The 21,668-nt window shown below is 49.5% G+C and overlaps 1 protein-coding gene across 1 annotated transcript in view; it reads left to right on the top strand.

Moving 5' to 3' along the window:
* The window catches only part of LOC138730003 (tyrosine-protein phosphatase non-receptor type 11-like), a 51,219-nt gene that overhangs the window by 14,104 nt on the left and 15,447 nt on the right, over positions 1 to 21,668 (top strand). Inside the window, exon 2 of the mRNA XM_069874691.1 lies at positions 15,811 to 15,933. Coding sequence (XP_069730792.1) covers positions 15,811 to 15,933 — 123 coding nt within the window. The remainder of the gene's footprint in view (positions 1 to 15,810; positions 15,934 to 21,668) is intronic.

Below are 21,668 nucleotides of genomic sequence, written 5' to 3'. Positions count from 1 at the left end.
GTTTAACATGCAGAGCAGGGCAGTTTGCTTCCCCAAAGAGCTCACGGAGCAGAGCGAAAAGGTGCACAAGTGAAGGGTTATGAACCCTGCTTTGAAGGGCAGAGGAACCGAGTCAGAGCCAAATGAAGGGACTGATTTTAAGCTGCAATTGGGAAACCCAAAAAGTAAGGAAGGATGCAAAGATGTTTTGGGGCATCTGAGTGTGTCGAAGGTTCCTCCTGAAGGAGTGTGGTAGTCCTGTCCCCAGCAGGAGAGGAGCCTGGGTCTGCGAGCTGGTGTTCTGCCTTCCCAGCCGCGTTGAAGGTGATGATGACTTTTTCAGCAGAGCTGCTCAGCCTTGAAGATGTGGAGCAGAAACCTCTCTTGCTGCTTTGCAAAGAGGAAAAGGACTTCCTAGAGGTGCTGTTCAGATATAGGAGCTCTGTGAGCTATAACTTTGCCCGTTAGCCATTCTTTCTTCTTTCTCTTTCTTTAGCTTTGGCTGCCCATAAACTGTGACAGGCAGATGTTGTCACATACCATGTGCATGTGGTGGTTACGCTCCCCAGTCCCCTTCTAAACTCTCAATTCACAGCTGCTGGCTTTGTACCGATAAGAAAACGAGATGACTTCCTTTTCTTCTCTCCACCCCCACTCCCTTCCAGAATAAGCTGGGCTGGTTTTTGGTAAATAACTAGCTGTCACTTCTTCGCTTGAAACTTTCCAGGCTCCACCACCTTGGCCAACCCTCCTGAAGGATGCTGGAGGCTTGAACGTTCCTATCGGGCAGCAAACTGCCTTCCGCATCCTAGAGCAAGCTCTCCCCACCTCCCATATCCTACGAATCTTACTGCCTTTTGAGCTGTCCTGTGGTTTCTGTGGACTAACGAATCTCTTTGCCTACTCTGCCGGGTCGGGAGCCTTGACCAGTTATGGTGAGGTAGGATATCTGTTCTGTGTATGTCTAGCTTCTATTTTTAACAAAGCTGATACTTCTGAGTGGGAGCAAAGCAGAGGGGAGAAGGCACGGAGGTCATCTCTGTAGTTTAGATTGCATGGAAAGGTTCCACTTGTGCTATAAGGAGGATGTGAGCTAATTACAGAGAGCACTTACGAAGGTGTGGGTCCTAGGAGGGTGGGAATAGTGATTAACAGCGTTTGCTAGCCACAGACTAGCAAATTTTCTTCTGCAGATGTGCAAGATTCTCCAGTGGAAACTACCCTTCAGGTGCCTCTGCAGCAGATGGGTGATGGTAACCTTCTCCCTGTGCTGGCTTCAGCACTGGGAAACGGTGCGTTAGCAGTTTTCTTTATACAATTACTATTATTATTCTTAATACGATTACCAAAGAGACTTTTGGTGCTGACTGCAGCCTGGGAGAGGTTAGCCCTGCTGTGAGTAGTATATTATTTTGTGATGTTAATAGATTTTTATCTTGTATTACCTTGTTAGCAAGGCTGTGTTAATAGTTACTCACTTATCTCTTCGTTTGCCTGGTTGTGTCTGTAGCTGCACATGCTTTCATGCGCTGATAACCAGCTTGCCTGTGTTGGAGCTTTGTAATGTTAGATGCTGGACACCTCTAGCTGAATTTTGTAGATGCTTACAAACTGCATGAAACCATAGAATCAAAGAATGAGTTGGGTTGGAAGGGATCTTAAAGCTCAACCAGTTCCAGCCCCCTGCCATGAGCAGGGACACTTCCCATGGGATCAGGGGCTCCAAGCCCCATCCAACCTGGCTTTGGGCATCTCCAGGGATGGAGCAGCCTCTGCTTCTCTGGGCAACCTGTTCCAGGGCCTCCCCACCCTCACAGGAAAATAGTTCTCCCTATGATCTCATCTAAATCTCCCTTTTCAGCTGAAAACCGTTCCCCCTTATCCTGCCCCTCCCCAGCTTTCGTGGAGCCCCTTTCAGTGCTGGAAGCTGCTCTAAGGTCTCCCTGGAGCCTTCTCCAGGCTGGACAACCCCAACTCTCTGTCTGTCCTTGTACGGGAGGTGCTCCAGCCCTTGGATCATCTCTGTGGCTCTAAGTGACAGCATTTAGTTGGTAAATTAGTGAAGATTACGCAGGGTGTGAACTGTAAAAGCAGCTGTATGGGGAAGGGTCCTCTGGAATGGGGAAGGGAGTGTGAAATGATCCCAGGAAGCAGAGCAGGCAAGTGCACGTGTGAAGAAAGCAGTTCTGGCTGCTGGAAACACAAGGAAGAGATTCGGGGGCAGGAACCAGGCTGCATCTGAAGCCGTGTTTGAGGTTCCTAAATGCAGCGGGATCTTTGTGCAAGCGGCTATGGCTCTTTGCCATGGAGTGTAATGTGGAGCATGCCTCGGGTTTTCCTTCCTTCCTTCCTTCCATGGGTGTGTGGAGGGTGTGGGCTGGTCTGCGACTCTCTACAGGGATTCAGATGATGAAAGTTGCTACAGCTTGGTGGTAGTTTACATTCCCTTGTATCTCAAGAGCATCCCGAGGCTTTTGTCCTAACCTCTGTTCTCTCACACGTTGCAGAAGGGACTGATTTTGCAGTCTCCGGTCTCTTCTTTGGGTGTGTTCTGCTTCACTGGATCACAGCAAAGCAGCTAAACAAATACTTTTCTGCTCCACGAGGAAGCCTGTCTGTCAGACAGCAGCTGGGCTGGTTTCGGTGCTGGCTGGGGAGATGTATTTTTAATGCCCCAACTGTCTGGCAGGTGGGCTGGCAATTGAATTTTAACTTGCTTTGTGAGAACAAAACCATTTGTAATACAGAGGCCAGTAAACTTTCATGAATGGAGGGAGTTGAAAAGAGGTTTCTCCCACTATTAGATCTTTTGAGACTAGTAGTAAGGTTGAGGTTAATGCGTAGCTTGGTATTTGTGGTGCTCCTAGGTAGAAAAGTAGAAAAGGTTGATTCAAATATAAGTTCAATTCAGAGAATTAATGCAGAAAACTTGAAACTGGCAGCTGAAAGTAATAACCTCGCACACCTTTGGGACTGATGCATTCAAAACAGCTTGAGGGACTTTGCTGCACCTTTTTTAATTAGGAGAACATGGGTGTAAATGCTCTGGGCTACTTGGAAGAGCCCCAGCTGCCAGTTCCCTGCTGGTGCAGGTGAGTGTAACTGGGTGTTGAAATGCTTGTTGGCCTGATAATGCTGGCTCTGCCTCTCCCGTTCTGTGGAAACTGAGACTTGTCAGGCAAAACTTGTGTGGTTTTGTGCTGTGTTTTCTGCCCTCTGCCTCAGGTACCATGTTGCCTAGGGGAGTCGTGGCTGCCCCATCCCTGGAGGGGCTCAAAGTCAGGTTGGATGGGGCTTGGAGTCCCTGATCTAGTGGGAGGTGTTCCTACCCATGGCAGGGGATGGAACTGGATGGGCTTGGAGGTCCCTTCCAACCCAAACATTCTATGATTTTGTGGATCTAGGCACTAACCCAGCAGCTGCCTCCTTGCCCAAGGTCTGACTGGGTGTGCTGGAAGAGGTTCCCAAAGGGGCAGCACGCAGGGCAGGACCCCTGGCAGGGAGCACAGCCTGGTTGAGGAACCAGCATGATAAATGTTATTTCTGGAGTGAGCAAATATTTGGACACGGAGCTTCTGCCCTTGGGGTGTGAGGCCCTAAACTCACAGCAAGATCGATGGGGATCGTACTTGTGCCAAGTGGGTACAGGGCAGTGATAGGTTTTTCCCCTGAAAGCACCCATTGGACATGGGATTGCTCCTAGATCTGTGCAGGTAGCGTAAGCTGTGGGTAAATCACTTGGGCAGCGTTACCAAGCCTAACAGTTCCTCACCCGCTTCACCCTGCTGTCTTCCTCCTGCTGGCTACCAAGTGGCCTTAGTCCCTGGCTGGAAATGTCCTCTCTGCCCAAGCCATGTGCGTGTCCCCTGACTGACATGTGCTCTTAGAATCATAGAATCACCAGGTTGGAAGAGACCCACTGGATCATCGAGTCCAACCATTCCTATCAAACACTAAACCATGTCCCTCAGCACCTCTTCCACCCGTGCCTTAAACCCCTCCAGGGAAGGTGACTCAAACCCCTCCCTGGGCAGCCTCTGACAGTGCCCAATCACCCTTTCTGTGAAGAATTTTTTCCTGATATCCAGCCTAAACCTCCCCTGGTGGAGCTTGAGGCCATTCCCTCTCGTCCTGTCCCCTGTCACTTGGGAGAAGAGGCCAGCACCCTCCTCTCCACAACCTCCTTTCAGGTAGTTGTAGAGAGCAATGAGATACTTTGCTCTAGCATGGTTATGAATTTTACCTTGCCTTTTTGGAGGAGCACAGGGGATAGGCTTTAATGCCACGCTGCGATGGGGTGGTAGGTTAGTCCATTCTGACCTAGCACCCTGAGGGATAACAGGGGCTTGTTTTCTCCTCGTCGGACCTCCATGAGGTAATCTCCATGCTGCTTTCCAATATCTGGCTCCAGGTGCAACTGGAGAGACTGTGCTGCTTTCATAGAATCATAGAATCTTTTGGTTGGAAAAGACCTTTGAGATCATCAAGTCCAACCATACCTGGCCCCTACCAAACCAGATCTCTGCGCAAGAGATCTGGGCCCAGAGGAAAAGTTGGCAAGAAGCTACATCCTCCACCTCCAAACACAAACAAGGGAAACTATTCAGATGCAGAAGTGAGGGCTGAAAACCCACATCTTGCAGAGCATGCTTAGACTTCACTTTCTGCAAAAATAAAGCTACCTTGTGATGTTGGTTGTCCATGTTAGGAGGTATTCTCCGTTCCCAGAGAAACTGAGCACAGGGAAAACCTTTGCACAAGGGCTTTTGTGTTGGCTATTGCCTAGAGCTATCAGAGTCATAGAATCATAGAATAACCAGGTTGGAAGAGACCCACTGGATCATCGAGTCCAACCATTCCTATCAAAATCAACAGTGTCAACAGTGGCATCTTTGAGACTTGACAGGGGTTGGTCTGTAAACAGCTGATTTTCTTCCTCTGTTACAGCCCATATGGCAGCGTTTCTACCACCGTCTTTCTGATGTCACTCTGTCCTCAGAGAGCTCTGACTGTTGATAACACATGAATTGGTGAGGATAGGCCCTTGCGGGATAAAAAACTTTGCGATGCTCTAAAGAAGGAACCCTTGCATCCAAGCAAGAGCATCTAATATCTTATTTTGGAAGTGAAAAATACAAGTTTGCACTTGTGGTGGGAGGCCAAACTCTCTAACAACTCCTCCTTCCTTCCTGCCTTCAGTTCTTAGTTTGAAGCCCTTCTTCCTGTGGCTTGAGAGGACCAGCTGGAGCCCGATGTTTGGCAGTGCCCGTCCCTGGCTATAGTTAGCCATGCTGAGTATGGTCGCCACAAGGCAGCGTGGGTACAAGATACCCAAGCATAAAGGCAAAAAGGGGCTCGCTCTATTTTGCGTTGGTCCGCAGTGGAGTGGAATGATGAGTTTGACTTTTCTCTGTCCCCTTCATCACCACGGTGTCCTAGTGCTCCCACTACACCCTTTGAATAGACTCTCTTGGCTGCCCAAGTTGGCCAAAGAGAAACCCTGAGCCAACGTGAATGAAATGGATGTTAAGATGTTTTTAGCAAGGGGGGGACTTGATCGATATATGTGCTCTGGCTTCTGTAGGCATTGCTAGAGCAAGTGTTTGCAAAACAATGGACCAGGGGAGGTTTAGGCTGGACATTAGGAAAAAATTCTTCACAGAAAGGGTCATTGGGCACTGGCAGAGGCTGCCCAGGGAGGGGGTTGAGTCACCTTCCCTGGAGATGTTTAAGGTACGGGTGGACGAGGTGCTAAGGGGAATGATTTAGTGTTTGATAGGAATGGTTGGACTCGATGATCCGGTGGGTCTCTTCCAACCTGGTTATTCTATGATTCTATGAGCGATGGTCGACCTTCAAGATGATACAGGCATCATGTCTCTCACTTCTTGTACTTGTGCACAAGCCACTGGTCCACTGCAGCCTCCCAGCAGGAGCTGGCCTCGGTGGGGCGAGAGGACAGGAGCTGCTCGCTGAGTTGAGGAGAAGATAGCAACACAGCAGGCAGGTGCCAGTCTCTTTCACATCCTTTTTGAGCGCCCACGCGAGCATCGAACGCCACTCGGCTCTGTGCTGCAGCTGAAGGCCAGGTCACACACCCACGCTCTGGTGCCTCACTGTTTGCTCTAGTCCTGCGGAGTCCGTTTGGTCTATGGATGATGTATTTTTGTGTCCTGGGTTTTTGTTTTGTCCGTGGTTTCCGTGGCCTTTATCTGGGGAGTGCAAGACGTGATGGTGAAAGAGGTTTTCCATATCAGCAGTGTGGGGTGGGCTGTGAGGAAGTCCCTATGATAGGCAGAGCCTTCAGACCCTCTGGTTTAACGTGTGTGCAGGCGGCGGGGCTCAGGCTCTCGGAAGCCGCTTCATCTTGGATGTGGCTTAGATGAACCCTGAGTGCACCAAGCGGCTGTGAAATCAGCCTCTGCATGAGCTCTCCTCCCTTTTAGACCTTCCTCCGTCTTCCCTGAAGCCAGGTTGATCCGTGTCCCTAAAACTAGAGCTGAAAGATGGGCTGTTCTGCCTGCGGTGGCCAAGCTGCTGTGGAGCTGTGAGAGTCAGTAGGAAGGAACTTGGCTGAATCATAGAATCATAGAATCATAGAATAACCAGGTTGGAAGAGACCCACCAGATCATCGAGTCCAACCATTCCTATCAAAAAACCATTCCTGAGGTGCTTTGTGTCACATTCTCCTGCCTGGCCAGCATGAGTTTGTGTCAGAAGGAAGAATACGAATCTAACCATCTCTCACCCCATGGTGAGGCTGTCGCGCTGGGTAGCCAGCGAGAGGGATAAGAACATGACCTTTTGTCTGTCAAGTTCACCCAGACTTCCTTACCATGGAGAGATAATCATGTGGTGCGCCCTGAATAGAAGTATTCTCCACAAAAGGAAGGTCTGCATTGGCAGTTTCTGGCTTTTCTTCTGGCAATAACTGTTTTTGAGCTGGTGAGCTGATAAACAGACCTGGGTTTCCCCCCGAGAGATAACAGGTGACCGTGTGACTGCATTTTGACTCTTTGCATCTTAGGGCTCAGCCTTTTTAGAGAAGTGAACTTGGCCTCTCAGGGGTTTTCTTTCTCCCAGTGCTTGTGCTCTGCAGAGCGGCTTTCACACCTCCGTCTTGGCTACACGGTAGCATCATAGAATAGTTTGGGTTGGAAGGGACCTTCAAGACCATCAATACCAACTCCTTCCTATGGGTAGGGACACCTCCCACTGGATCAGGGGCTCCAAGCCCCATCCAACCTGGTCTTGGACACCTCGAGGGATGGGGCAGCCACCCCTGCTCTGGGCAACCTGTTCCAGGGCCTCCCTGGGGCGAAGTGGCCGGTCCGTGGCTCGAGAGATGGAGGAGGACAGGCTGTAGCTGTGTGCTTTGCTTTGCGTTAGTGAGATACAAGAAAAAAAAAAAAAGTCAGATCTATTTCTGAAGTGGAAAGAGCACCAGTCAAAATGCTAATTTGAGCAGTTTCACGTTAAAGCAGAGAAGCAGAGTGAACCTTTGCAACGCAGAGAGTCTGGGACTGCAGAGAGATGCCAGGTCCCCTGGATGATGTGTTTGCCTGTGCATCCATCCCAGGCAGAGGAACCGATGCACAACCTTAACTGGCTGCTATTTATGTGACAGGAGGTTTTTATGGTATTTGTCCTTGGAGTGATTTCTCTGTGTTCTGGTGTCAGCCAGATTTAACAAGCTATCCAGTTTCTTAGGCAAAATCGTTGCTTTAGACACCTAACCAGCTCAAACCCCTTTGCTAAGAGACTGTGACAGATCATGAACATGTTGCTGCTTTTAGGAGGTGGGGGAGAGGGACTGGATGGCTCCAAAGGTGAATGAATGGGACAGCGCATGAAAAGGGGAAGATGTGCCAGTGGCAAGCATGGACTAGAATAATTTAGATAAAGGGACTGAATCATAGGGAGTAGACGAGCGTGGAATCTTGCATGTGTTGAGGAGATAGGACAGATGTGAATTTATATTAATTAACAATTAATGCCAGCTGAGGCTCCAGAGCCAGTAAATGGAAACTGTCTGTCTGCACCAGCTCCCTGCCAGGAAGGTGCTGCCTGCTCCTGTTTCTGTAAAGGCTGCAGGAAAGAGCTCCTGGAGTGCTTTTACTGCTATCTCTGGGTTTTCTGTGTGCGTTCTCTCTTCCTGTTTTAGCAAAAGCCACCCCCTCCCCCAGGTCCATCCAGCCACCTTCCTCCAGGGCTCCAGGGACAGGGCTGAAACGGGAATTAAATGACAAAGTCATAAAGCTGCTCTTGCCCCCATAGTCAGAGGCCACTGCTAATCTCTAGCTAAAGCCAGTTTCTTTGAAACTGCTCTGCCCAGTGCGTGGTCTTGCAAGTGACATTTAAGGAAAAGCTTTTCTGAAGAGTGGTATCTGAAACCATTTCTGACTGTAGTATTTGAGTTTCAAACCAAAACGTGGGTGGCAAGTTATAACCCCTCTTTGAATGCTGACACAGAGGAGCAGGGAGGTACGTGGCTGCTCGGCGGCTCAAAGCGGCTCTGCTTTGCCTTTCACGAAGGTCATCGTCTAATGGGCAGAGATGGAGGTTGAGGTTTCCGTCGCTGCAGCCAAGGCTGTTTCACGCCCACGTCGGTGGCACATCCCGCAGAAGGGCAGGGGGGCTGGTGTCCCGCAGGACTGGGACAGAGACTGATGAGCGAAAAAGAAGAGTTGCCCCTACTTTGCTATTGAGCTTTGATATTGAGCTCTGACGTTTTAGCTGGCGTGTATCAGAAACTGCGTGACCAGCAGGTCCAGGGAGGTTCTTCTCCCTCTGTACTCGGCACTGGTGAGACCACTCCTCAAATCCTGGGGTCAGTTCTGGGCCCCTCACCACAAGAAGGATGTTGAGGCTCTGGAGCGAGTCCAGAAAAGAGCAACGAAGCTGGTGAGGGGCCTGGAGAACAAGAGGAGCGTCTGAGAGAGCTGGGGGTGTTTAGCCTGGAGAAGAGGAGGCTGAGGGGAGACCTCATTGCTCTCTCCAACTCCCTGAAAGGAGGTTGTGGAGAGGAGGGAGCTGGGCTCTTCTCCCAAGGGACAGGGGACAGGACGAGAGGGAATGGCCTCAAGCTCCACCAGGGGAGGTTTAGGCTGAACATTAGGAAAAAAAATTTCACAGAAAGGGTCATTGGGCCCTGGCAGAGGCTGCCCAGGGAGGGGGTTGAGTCACCTTCCCTGGAGGGGTTAAAGGGACGGGTGGACGAGGCGCTGAGGGACATGGGTTAGTGATTGATGGGAATGGTTGGACTCGATGATGCAGTGGGTCTCTTCCAACCTGGTGATTCTATGATTGAAAAGGTGCTGAGAAGGCAGGACATGCTAGGAAGGGAGGGTGGACCTCCCGGGACCTGGAGGGAGGGCTTTGCTGGGGGTTAGGGACTGACATTTGAACTGCCAAGGGGATGTGAGCAGGTCCTACAGCGCAGTTGGAGCGGTGCAGCGAGGCACGAAGGTTGAGCGGTGTTGGTCATCCTTCACATCCTTGAAAACAGCAGCAGGGACTTCGTTGGCGTTTGCTGGTGGGCTAGCAGCCTTGGCTCTGGTATGCAGGACAAGGGCCCTGGGGTTTGTGTCTCTGGCTGCTTTGAGGGGCCTGGGTGAGAGCCTGTCTGACCTGAGCCTGGCAGAGGATTTCTGTAGGACCTGGCCATGCATGATGCACATAATTAAGCTACCTGACGCCCCCAAAGCTGTCTTTGCCCACTAGCTGGCACATCACTGAGCTTCTGCTGGGCTGCTTTGCCTTGTCTCTTCTCTCCAACATAGTGCTCTGCATTGTTCTGGTTGTATTTTCTCTGGGGAAGTCCCTCTGTGCGCACACGTTCACTACCCATATGCCTTGAAATTTAAAAAAGGGAGTAGGGGAAACCGCTGAGCAAAAACCCCGGCTCTTTTCACAGGGTCTCAGTGGAAACCTGGCCTTTCTCAAGGAGATGGGGCTGGTGGTTGGAAACGTGCACACATCCTCCGCCTAGGCTGGCTGCTGCACATGAAGAGGGTGCCAGCATCTGCTTTTTCTTGTGGTCTCCAAGTCCAGTGGGCCACATCAGCTGGTTAAAGAAGTCTGCAAAACCCTGTGAATAGCTACAGAGCTTGCACCCATCTGCCCCTGTGAAATGAGAGGTTGGCTCTGCCTTGCAGCAGAGAAGGGAGTGTGGCCCCTTCCAACTCAACAAGCGTTTTCAGCCTTGCTGTTTAACTTTGGTCTCTTCAAGCATTCAACCGTTGCCCAGCTTCCACTGGGAAGCTGTTTACTCATATCAAAAGCATGACAGGGTTTTATCCTACGTACCTGCTCTTCTACAGTTACTTGTTTTGAAGGGTTCATCAAGAACTCAGGAACCTCAATGATGTCGTGTGGAGCATGGATTTTGCTGCATGAGCCAGGGCTTCTGTGCCTCTCCGTCCTAGATGGAGCACTGGAGTCTTTCTTTGGGTGTCCAGACCTCTTGGCAAAGGGGCATGGAGTGGCTTGAAGGTGCTCTGCCATATGTGAGTGACGGGGGAGGTTGCAGCAAGGCTGGAGGCACCAACCTTCTCTCTGAGATAACGTGCGAAGTGGGTGCAAACTGGGAATCTGCCTCAAGTTGTGCTGGGGGGGGTTAGATTGGATATTAGGAAAAATTTCTTTGCTGAAAGAGTAGTGAAGCATTGGAAGAGGCTGCCCAGGGAAGTGGTGGAATCTCCATCCCTGGAGGTGCTCAAAAAACGTGTAGATGTGGCTCTTCAGGACATGGTTTAGTAGGTATATTGATATTGTGTTGATGATTGGAATGGGTGACCTTAGGAGCCTTTTCCAACCTTAACTATTCTATGATTCTTGTTGGGAGCAATCCCACCAACCTCTGTTCAGGGTCAGGACCTTGGTAGTCAACTTTGCTGTTGCTTGTGGTGTCTTTGAATGTTGGAGTAAACAGCACTGCTCGTGGAAACAGGCCAGACTTTCTGCATAAACACCTTGTTTGCTTTGAGTTGGCTGTTTATGCTAGTGGTGAGAACCTGATTTGTGCAAAAGCTGGAATCTTTGGGTAAGCCAAAGGATGTTAAACATCTAGATTCTACTGGAATTTGGTGTAAATAACGTGTGGATCTTAGAGAAAGCAGCTAACCGTTCTCACCCAAGTGTGAGATCCATTAGGAAAATACTCAGAAAAATATATAGGCAGCAAGCTGGTTTCTATAGAAGTGATTGTTGCACCCCAGAGAGTGCAACACAGACTTCTGTACCTGCTGTGGAAATGGATATGCTGATTTAGAAAGGTAGTAAGAGGGGTTTTTTGTGTTTTAAAGTTGTTTGCAGAAGTCTTGGGGGATATTAGATGATGTGCACCGGTGCGGTTAGCTGTCATGATGCTAATTGCTTTAGGAAAATGGAAATATTTACCTGTACGTAGAGCTGAATAGATTTGCAGGGTATATTTATTTAATACACTCCCTTGAGGCTGTGCTTGGTGTAATGAGTCTTCTGATGGGATTTGAATTGAACCAGACTCGAACCCACAAAGGAGGCTGCTGCGGCTCTGTCAGCGTTGAGAAATGCTTTATATGCAGCCATGCCTGTGTGGAACAGCTTTGAATGAAGACATAAATGCTAATAATTTGATACGGGAGCATCTTGAAATCAACAGCAGCCTTGCGGCACTTTGCTAAATTAAGCCTTAATATTGCAGGACAAGTATGACCTCTCCTCAAGTACCGTGGAATTGCTTATTTCTGTCTTTTTAGGAAAGTCTGGGTTTTTTTTTTTTGGTCATACAGGTTGGCCTCCGTGTTTCTCTGCTGGAAGAAGCTTCAGTTGTTTATTTGCTTGGCTGCTTCCAAGGGCAGGTCCGCATCCTGCCCTTCCCTGGCTGCAGCGGGAGGTGGGATGTCTCTGGCTGTGGAACCGGGCGGTCCATCTGCCCTGTATCAACAGCATCTGCTGTGAACACTGACCCTTGCTCCTAGGTTTGAGAGGCTGCAGCATAGCAGAAGGGAAATCTAGTGACGGTTGATCCCCTCCTCCTCTTTTTCCAGTTTCTTGAACCGCCTCAGCTTGCTAGGTTGGACTTTGTGTCGAGCTGAACGGTGCTAACCACACACAAAGTGCGTAGGCTTTGTCTCTTGAGCCACGTTTGCTTTGATCCTCTCCAAGCCTAACAAAAAGAAGTTTTACCGTTAAAAATGCTCCAAATTATCTTACTGACAGGCTAAACCCAGGCACAAGGGGGCTGCAATAGATGTGCACCTGGTGCTGGCTTCTCTGGGGATCTCCCCAAAAGTAAGTGAAACCCTGGAGAAACTTGCTTCCATCTCCTTTGGGACTTCACTTGGGAATTTTATTGTTCAACTGTAGGTCGTGAGAGCTCATCTGGAGTCCTGCGTTCGGTTCTGGTGCCCTCGGCACAGGAAGGACATGGATTTTGTTAAGAGTGAGTCCAGAGGACCTTAGAGCTGATTCCAGTACTGAAAGGGCCTCTAGGGAAGCTGGAGAAGGGCTCTTGGTCAGGGAGTGCGGGGATAGGATGAGGGGGAATGGTTTTAAGCAGAAAAAGGGGAGATTTAGTACTGGAAGGTTGCTTTAAGGTCTCCCTGGAGCCTTCTCTTGTCCAGACTGAACAACCCCAATTCTCTCAGCCTGTCCTCATGTGGGAGGTGCTCCAGCCCTCTGAGATGAGAAAGTTGTTAGACACTTTTTTATTTAAAGCGATTCTTTAGGGCTGACTCAGTTCTGCAAAAAGCTCTTGCCGCAGTTGAGCTGTTGCCTGAATGACCTACTGCTCAATAACGTTTGTCCTTTTCTGATCCTGAAACAACGGCTTTTTTAGGGGGGATCCTCTTTATTTGCTCTCCTTCTGAGAATATTGCCAATCTTCCTATAAGCGATGTGTGAGACCAAGAGGTCTGACTTGAAGCCTGGTTGGTGGGACTCGCTCCTCCACGGCAGGGCTAGAGCTTGCAGCCTGTGGGGCTGTCTAGGGCTCTTTGCAGGTTTTTAGCGTTGCCGTGTAGTGAGAGATGTGTGGGTTGGTGCTTTCTTCGTGCCTGCTCTGTTGTGGGTTGGTTTTGCTCACCAACAAATCTACTCCAGTAAGAACCATAATGAAAAACAGCTCTAACGATGCTTTCTGCATTACAGTTTACTCCAGGTCAGGAGAAAAACAAGCTGTGTTGATCAAAGCGCCTCGAGGTATGTGGTCACTGTGTCTTCACTCACAAGGTGAAGCAACAGAGAGAACTTCAGAGCAGGCAGGTTCTTGGGTCCGGAGCACAAGTCTTATGAGGGAACTGGGATTGTTTAGGCTGAGGGACAACCTCATCACTCTCTACAACTACCTAGATGGAGGTTGTAGCAAGGTGGATGCTGGTCTCTCCTCCCAAATAACAAGTCATAGGAAGAGAGGAGATGGCCCCAGGTTTTGCCAGGGGAGGTTTACACTGGGTATTAGGAAAAATTTCTGTATGGAAAGAGTGGTGATGCATTGGCAGAGGCTGTGGTGGAGTCTCCATCCCTGGAGGTATTCACAAAACATGTAGATGTGGTGCTTTAGGACGTGGTTTAGTAGACATGGTGGAGTTGGGCTGGTGGTTGGACTTGGATGATCTTGGAGGTCTTTTCCGACCTTAACAATTCCATCATTATGCGATTTGGCGTGCGCTGAGCGAGTAGGACGGGGAAACCTTCACAAGCCAACGAGTCTTAAGGCTGATTTTGCTGCTGTTTTTCATTCCACTGTTTAAAGCAACAGGGAGAGAGCCTGCCTAACAAGGAGGTGAGGAAAGATGTGAGCTGTGGGGTTCCTGTGCACCCCAGAGGGACGCTGTTGTCATGCATACCAGGGTATTCTTGGAACCAAGGTGTGCTCATGGCTATGGCTACGTACCTACAAGAGCTCTCATCCCATTGTTTTACCAGAGATGTTTCATTAGGTTTTTTTTTCTTTCCTGCTGTCTTCTGGCTAGCAATCTCGTGCTGGTTTTATTGCCATTAGGCATTCAGTGGAAACGTTCTGTGTGGCCTCTGGCAGCTTTGTGTTGTCCTTGAGCTCCATTAAGCTCCATTAGATGCATTCATTCCTATGCCAGCAGCAGTTTCACGGCACGGTTAAGTGCTGGCCCTGTAGACGATGGGTTGATGAAGGAGTGTCACTCTTGTGATGTCAGGAATACAAGGCTTGGAAACACTGGGATTCCTGTTTACCATCTGTTTCCATGGCCTTTCCCTAATAGACCTCTCCTCCTCCAGAATTCAAGGATCTTTAATCAAAACTGTTTGACTTGTGGTGGGAGAGAGGAAATCCCAAATTGTGGAGGAGACAGTGACATTTCTTGACCTTTTCCATGTGTATCTTGGAGACAAACACACTCTAATGAGTGTCTGTGTGCTTATGTTTGTAGGTTTAGCCTTTGGGTGTATTTCCTAAGGCAGGCACTCAGCGAGATGCGAGGTTAAGCATTTCTCTGCAACGATTGAGAGAGATAAACTTGCCAACCCTTTGGGGGGACAGCACGTGAGCTAATCTGATCCGTGGACAGCTGCGTACAAGAAACGAGCTTGCTAAGTATTTCCAGATATCCTCCTCTTGAGAACCCAGATTTCACTGAGCTTGGAAAACTTAAGTGTTGTGGGTTTGAGTCATTTGATGCAGACCTGTCCGCTGATGCAGGACCTCTCACAGCATCATCCTTTGCTTTGAAGGTGTGCAGCCTGTTCTCTTTCAGTTGGTGCTATCCAGAAACCGCTCCAAAAGCCTTGTTATGGCTCACCTTCTCCTCTTTGCTCATGAAGAACGTCACGGTTGGTCCCATGCAGATGGAGCATGATCTAAACCTGAGCGATATTTTCAGAACTGAGTGATTCTCAGTTTTGGGTGCTCTTTGTGGCACTTGTGACATTACTCAAAAGAGCCTGGCATTTAGAAAGTGGATTTTCAGTAGCTTCTGAAAAATTGAGCTGTGAAACTGATACCACATGAGAAATCATTGGTCTGGTATGCATATTTAGTACGCATTAAAGCTTGGGGAAACACTAATTCTTGCGATTCCATCCAGAAAACTTGATCGAGACTGATAGCATCAGAAATGAGGTCAGTGGGTGGTTTGATGCCACTTAAAATAGGAAGATTACATTAAAGTGGCATGCAGGATGGTGAAACATTTTTCCCCTTAGGGTGAGCTGTCTCTCTTTGCCTTTTCTCTGTCCTGATACCCAGGTACGCCAACAGCACTGATGTTTTCCAGCAGTGTTTCCTTTGCTGCTTCTTCCCTGGCTGTGCTGGGGTCCTGTGCGGAGAACTTTGCTTTTGACACAGCAGTTGTATGGTTGGAGTCATTTTTCAACGTGTGCCACAGCTTGATCGACAAGGAACATAGGTTTCCCAGAGAAATCGTGGCTGCCCCATCCCTGGAGGGGTTCAAGGCCAGGTTGGATGGGGCTTGGAGCCCCTGATCCAGTGGGAGGTGTCCCTGCCCATGGCTGGGGTGGAACTGGATGGGCTTTGAGGCTCTGAGTCTTTTAGGTGCTGGGTGGGGAACTGTTTTTGCAGCCAGTGGTTTCTTCTGGAGAGGGAATTTGCTGTCTGTGTTGCAAAAAAAAAAAGCACGCGGGGCTCGTGCTTTTTCTCGACCTGAGGGACAGGAGGACAAAATCCTTTGGGAAAGAGACCTCGCTGGGTGGATGTCTGAGAAGACCTTCTCCAGTGTGGTGGGAGGAAGGTGGATGTGCTGCTAGGTAGGATGAGGGCTCTGTGCCTGCCTCGCAGGTGTCTGCCCCGAAGGCAGCCAGGGCAGGGGCAGCCTAATTCCCATTTCACATGTCACATTTTCGCTTTGCAGGTGGTTTCATCCCAACATCAGCGGAATTGAGGCAGAGAAGCTCCTCCTGACCCGAGGTGTCCATGGCAGCTTCCTGGCTCGACCCAGTAAGAGCAACCCAGGAGATTTCACTCTCTCCGTCAGGTAAGCAGACAGCAGCAGACAAGGGGTGGAGGATGGGGCTGTCTCGAGCTCTCCAGCACACCCTGCTCCAATTTATTTATGTGCAAGGGGAGAGGTGCTGCGCGGAGATGGCATCTCTGTGGTACCGCTTGCAGTTAAAGCATCACTGAACTCTCCCCATCACTGCAGAGGCTGCGCTGAAAGCCACACGCTGCTTCCCCCTGGTTTTTCATCCCTGTGGGCTGCACACGCCTCTGTCCTGCCAGGCTTGGCTCTGTGCTTGTGGCGTGTGTTTCCAGAGCCCCTGTTGCCACAGGAGGGAAGATAATGAACCCACTTACATTTCTGGGGAGACTCTGTTCAATCCCAGCAGGCATGAATCATCTTTTTCCAATTTCAAAAGAACTTAACTTAGCTGCCTGTGGGAGACACGTGTTTTCTGTCTTTAAGGGATCCCAGGAGCCCCTTCATAGGAGAGTGAACTTGCTGACCAGCCTCACAGTGCCTGCACTCCCCGACAGTATCACGTGCATCACCTTTAAAGTGCTCCTGTCCTCTGGGACCAAGGCAATTGCAGAAAGGAAAGCTGCAGTTTAGCTGATGGTGTTTGTGAATGCAGCCCCTTATGACACGGTGGAGCAGATACACTGGGTATCTGACGGTGAACTAAAGGGAAGAGGCAAAGAGTAACATTGATCCAATGAGTCCCTGAGATCATAGACTCATGGAATGGATTGGGTTTGAAGGGACCTCAAAGCCCAGCCAGTTCCACCCCCTGCAATGGGATCCATCTCCCACTGGATCAGGGGCTCCAAGCCCCATCCAACCTGGCCTTGAACACCTCCAGGGATGGGGCATCCGTGACTTCTCTGGGCAGCCTGTTCCAGGGCCTCCCCACCCTCACAAGAAAACATTTCCTCCTAAGATCTCATCTGAATCTACTCTATTTTAGCTTCAAATCCTTCCCCTTTGTCCCATGACTGTACTCAGTAAGATAAAAGGAGCAAGTTGTGGGTTCAAGGCATGAACCTTCCATGAGCACCATCCAGCAAAAGTTTCACCCGGCACTTCTAACATAGACTTCTTTTTTTTTTTTTTTGTGGCGGCTCCTGTATAGTTTAAACAGCCCTCATTTTGTTTAGATAACTCCAGTGAGTTTATAAATCCTTTGACCAACGCTGCGTTTAGACAAACTTTGTGGACATGACAACATGGACAGAGCATTTCCACCTGGCAGGGCACTGGCATCTAGGAGGATGTGAGCATCACCAGTGCAGTTTGAGCCTCAGTCCCTGCCTGGGCACCTCTTCCCCCCTCAGCCAGGTGCTGTGGGAGCTGCTGGCAGGTCAGAACAGGGTGGTGATGCTTACTGGCTCTGGTGAGACTTTATCCTCTCTTTATTGCCTTAGCTGCTCAGATGAAACCCTTCTTGGCCATATTTCATAGAATCACAGAATGGTTTGGGTTGGAAGGGACTGTGAAGGTCATCCAGTCCAACCCCCCTGCAGTGAGCAGAGACATCTTCAACTCAATCAGGTTGCTCAGAGTCTCATCCAATCTGATTTTGAATATTTGCAGGGATGGGGCATCTGTCATCTCACTGGGCAACCCCTGCCAGTGCCTCACCACCCTCAGCATAGAACATTTCTTCCTAATATCTCATCTAAACCTCTCCTCTTTTATTTTAAAACCATTAGCCCTTGTCCTATTGCTGCAGGCCCTGTCAAAAAGTTTCTCCCCATCTTTCTTATAAACCCCCTTTAAGGAAAGACTGCAAATAGATCGCCTCAGAGTCTTCTCCAAGCTGAACAACACCAACTCTATCTTTTCACAGGGGAGGTGTTCCAGGCCTTTGATCATATTTCCCCGCTTTGAATTGTCCCTGGGCTTGAACCTGCCGTCCTCTCTGCCAAGAGATTTCTCAGCTCGGGGGTTTTCAGCTGCCTAATATTTGTAAATGCTTCTTTTTTTGTTGAGGAACACAACCCAGCACTCCGACCCTTTGCCTGTCCAACAGCTCTGGCCACTCTGTAGTGTGAGGAGCTGTGGTCAGCGCAGGGGAAGGGGGGAAAGTCCAGCTTTTCCAGTGGGTGGGGAGCGTTTGGATCTGCCTTCAGCTGCTCCTCAGTGATCTGGCAATCAGAAGTGCCTGTGAGTTAATGAGAGAGGCAGGAAGTGCTTCTAATTAGAATGGAAAATAAACTCGGTCGCAGAGAACTGCCTCGAGCGAGCTATGACAGCAAGGGAATACGTGTAAAATGAGGGGTTATCTCCATGTGAGAGCTCAGTGTTGCTCTTCGTGTCATTTTGTGAGTCAGGGTGTTGTCTGGTTGTACTGACAGCTCCTGCTTAGCCAGGCAGGGTGCAAGCAGATGCAGGTTAGGGCTGTGCAACAGTGTCCTGATGCAGAAAGATACCCAGCTAGCAGTGTAATTACCCTGAATCAGCAGGGTAAATTGCTTTGCCAGGAGAGCCAGTTTGCATTACTCCGCTCGTGCCTCGTGCTGTGGAGTCAGTCCACAAGTTTGCATAGTTTCGCTTCCCTCTAGCTCCATCCCTCAGCCAAAGGGCACGTGTGTCGCTGCCCTTGTGGTTTGTTACCTTCCACCTGCCCTGATCTGCTGCCTCCCTTTTTCCAGCTGTGGCACGTGTTGAGGCTGAGTGTATAAAAGCTTGGATGCTCATAGAAAAGCTACAGCCAGCCGTGGAGTCCCAGAGCAGTGTTATTATCGCTGTTATTTCTTTATTCCTTTCTGCTTTCTCTGTGGGGGAGGGAGCATCAGATTATCCAAGGGGGTTTAGACCACTTCCTACTTCAGGGAAACCTTTGTCTTGCAGTAGATGTTTAATAACAGTATGGGTTTGGCTATAAGATCGAGCCAATTAATGCTTTTAATGCGTGAACGGCGCCCTGTAGTAACGAGGTGCAAGTTAAGAGACCAACACAGCGTGCTTTAATATGATGGGATTAAACAATACGACCACAGCCCACTGGCAGATGCTGGCTCAGTGGAAAGTCTGACCAGCTCTCACAGTTCTGAGTAAACCAAAGCTGTGACACGTACCATGTTTCCAGGAAAGCACATTAAACATGACACACAAGCTCAGGGGCAACGTGTTGAGCTTTGAGGCATCATGAATTGAAGACAAGGGAAGAATTCTTTCATTGACTGCTTTTATCTGCAAGTCCTTGTTCCTTCCTATTCCATAACTTGAGGCAAGAGTAGGCTTGGGTACGGAAAACTTGCTTGGACGTGGTCACTGGTTAGGTAGACCAGTTTTGCTTATACTTTATCTGAGCAATATGCTCTTTTCCACCCCAAAACGTGCATAAATGTTCTTGAGAATTAGAGCTGCAACACCTAATAGAGTATAGAATGTGTAGCATTAAGTGCTGTGAAAGCTGAAAACTTGGGTGGCTTTCCCTGTTAAATTATGCAGACGTAGATGGACCAATGTATTATTATCCTCACCTGGAGTTGTATCCTGATAGAGCTTTTTTTTCCATCTCTGAACTGTACGTGTCTCTATTTTTTTTCCCTTTTTGAGAAATAAAAGGTTTTCAAAGGAAACAATGAGATCTCTTTGAAAAAGTACCAAAACTAAAGGTGTCCGTTGGAGAAAGTACCTTTAGGAAAATGATCAAAACCTCTTCCTCCTTCTTTCAACTCCCGTTCTGGGTTTTGGGGGTTTTTGAAAACCAGTGAGGGGAAATGCAGCTCCTTTTAATTACAGAGAGGATGTGGGCTGAAAAGAAAGCAGGGAATGGAGTTTTGGCTGACCAGACCACACACTGAGTGACCGTGTGCTGGTGCGTGTCCAGATATGTGTCCCTGAAGAGAAGCTAGGAAATAATACTGCAGAAGTTATGAGAAGGTTTTCATGGAACTCTGTGGCTGCTTTCCATTTCTTCAGCTCTGTGCACTCTTTAAGCTTTTAACGTTACAGCAAGAAGAAAAAGTGTGACCAACAGGGCGAGAGAAGGGGTTCTCCTCCTCTACCCGGCTCTCATGAGAGCTCACCTGGAGTTCTGTGTCCAGTTGTGGTGTCTTCAGCACAGCAAGGACATGGATCTGTTAGAGCAAGTCCAGAGGAGACCATGAAGATGAACTGAGGGCTGGAGTACCTCCTTGTATGAGGCCGGGCTGAGAGAGGTGGGGTTGTTCAGCCTGGAGAAGAGAAGGCTCCGGGGAGACCAAAGAGCGGCTTCCAGTACTGAAAGGGGCTCCAGGAAAGCTGGAGAGGGGCTCTTGATCAAGGAGGGCAGGGATAGGACGAGGAGGAGCGGTTTTGAGCTGAAAGAGGGGAGATTGAGATGAGATCTTAGGGAGAAATGTTCTTCTGTGAGGGTGGGGAGGCCCTGGCCCAGGTTGCCCAGAGCAGGGGTGGCTGCCCCATCCCTGGAGGGGTTCGAGGCCAGGTTGGATGGGGCTTGGAGCCCCTGATCAAGCGGGAGGTGTCCCTGCCCATGGCAGGGGTGGAACTGGCTGGGCTTTGAGGTCCCTTCCAAGCCAACCCATTCCGTGATTCTATTCTAAGCAGCATAGATTTGTGTGTTGTCGTTCTGGGGAGTGGCTGTTACAAAAGCTTCCTTGCCTTTCTTGCAGTTGGTGTCACATCTCATTTCCTAGAAGGACCTGGTACTGGACTTGCTTTAGATATTAAGTCTTCCAACTTTTCATCCTGATGCTTAAGAACATTCAGCACCTTCTCAGGTTCACAGGTTGGAATACGTTGAACCCCTCCTGAATATCTGTCTAGCTAAGGAGCTGTGCTGATAGTGCAGAGCAGCTTAGCTTGGAACAGAGGCAACTCTGCTGACTCTGAAGCTGCCAAAAGAGCTGACATCTTCTCTTAAACAGTGTTGCATCCCTGGATGAGAGCTGTGTGTCTGTCAGAAGGGCAGCTGAGGACTTTGGGCATCTCCTTTGTGCTTTATTTCAGCAGCCAGCGTGTCGGGGACACAGTTTGATGGATGCTGCTACTGTGCAGTCCAGTTCTGCTGCCCAGTTTGGCCCAAGCTCTGAGAGAAGAAAATGGGAAGGAAATGGGGAGATGGATCAATGCCCTTTGTGTTTAGCATGACCTTGAGGGCTCATGGGATAAATGACCCTGATTATCTCTCTGCTTTTCATCCCTGACGTGCTGGAAGGCCTTGGGGGTGGGGTTGTGGGTCTATGAACTGAGGCTTTGTAGGGCTCTAATGGGGTTGGGTTGTGGGGATGGAGCAAAGAAGAGAGGTTTTGAGCCTCAGGCCAAGTGGGAAAAACAGTTTCGTCTGCTGCCGTCTGTGCTGCACAAAGGCTCTACACGTCCAGCTGCTGGTGTAAGTGGCCAAAGCTCTTTGTGTGCCAGCTCCTCTCGGAGAAGAGGCATTGTCATAGGAGTGTTGGCTGGGATCTGAGTTTCACAGCCAGTTTTCATTCCCATCGAGTGGGTTCTGCTCATTCCCGAGGTGCAAATATTGCCAAACTTTGAAGTCTCTGCCCATGGGGCAGCTGGAGTTGGCGTGGCAGGCTGGGTCAGAACTGTACTTGCCAGCTATACCAGGGTGGGTTAGCTGTGTCTCTCTAAACACCCCGGAGTGCCACTCAGCAGCTTCCAATGTCACAGATGGTTGACTTCTGCCTCCAAGAGCTGCTTGTCAAGGTGTAGCGTGACTCTGCAGGACCCAGATGCAGATTTTCAGACCTGTTTGTCAAGTCTTTTGCTGGGTTTGTTCTGTGATTGATGTGGGTGATGGCACTGCCGTGGAT

This window comes from Phaenicophaeus curvirostris, chromosome 22, assembly GCF_032191515.1.
Source record: "Phaenicophaeus curvirostris isolate KB17595 chromosome 22, BPBGC_Pcur_1.0, whole genome shotgun sequence".
Taxonomy (NCBI): domain Eukaryota; kingdom Metazoa; phylum Chordata; class Aves; order Cuculiformes; family Cuculidae; genus Phaenicophaeus; species Phaenicophaeus curvirostris.
Note: the sequence above shows the minus strand (reverse complement) of the source record. Positions and strands in the feature narration are given on the sequence as shown.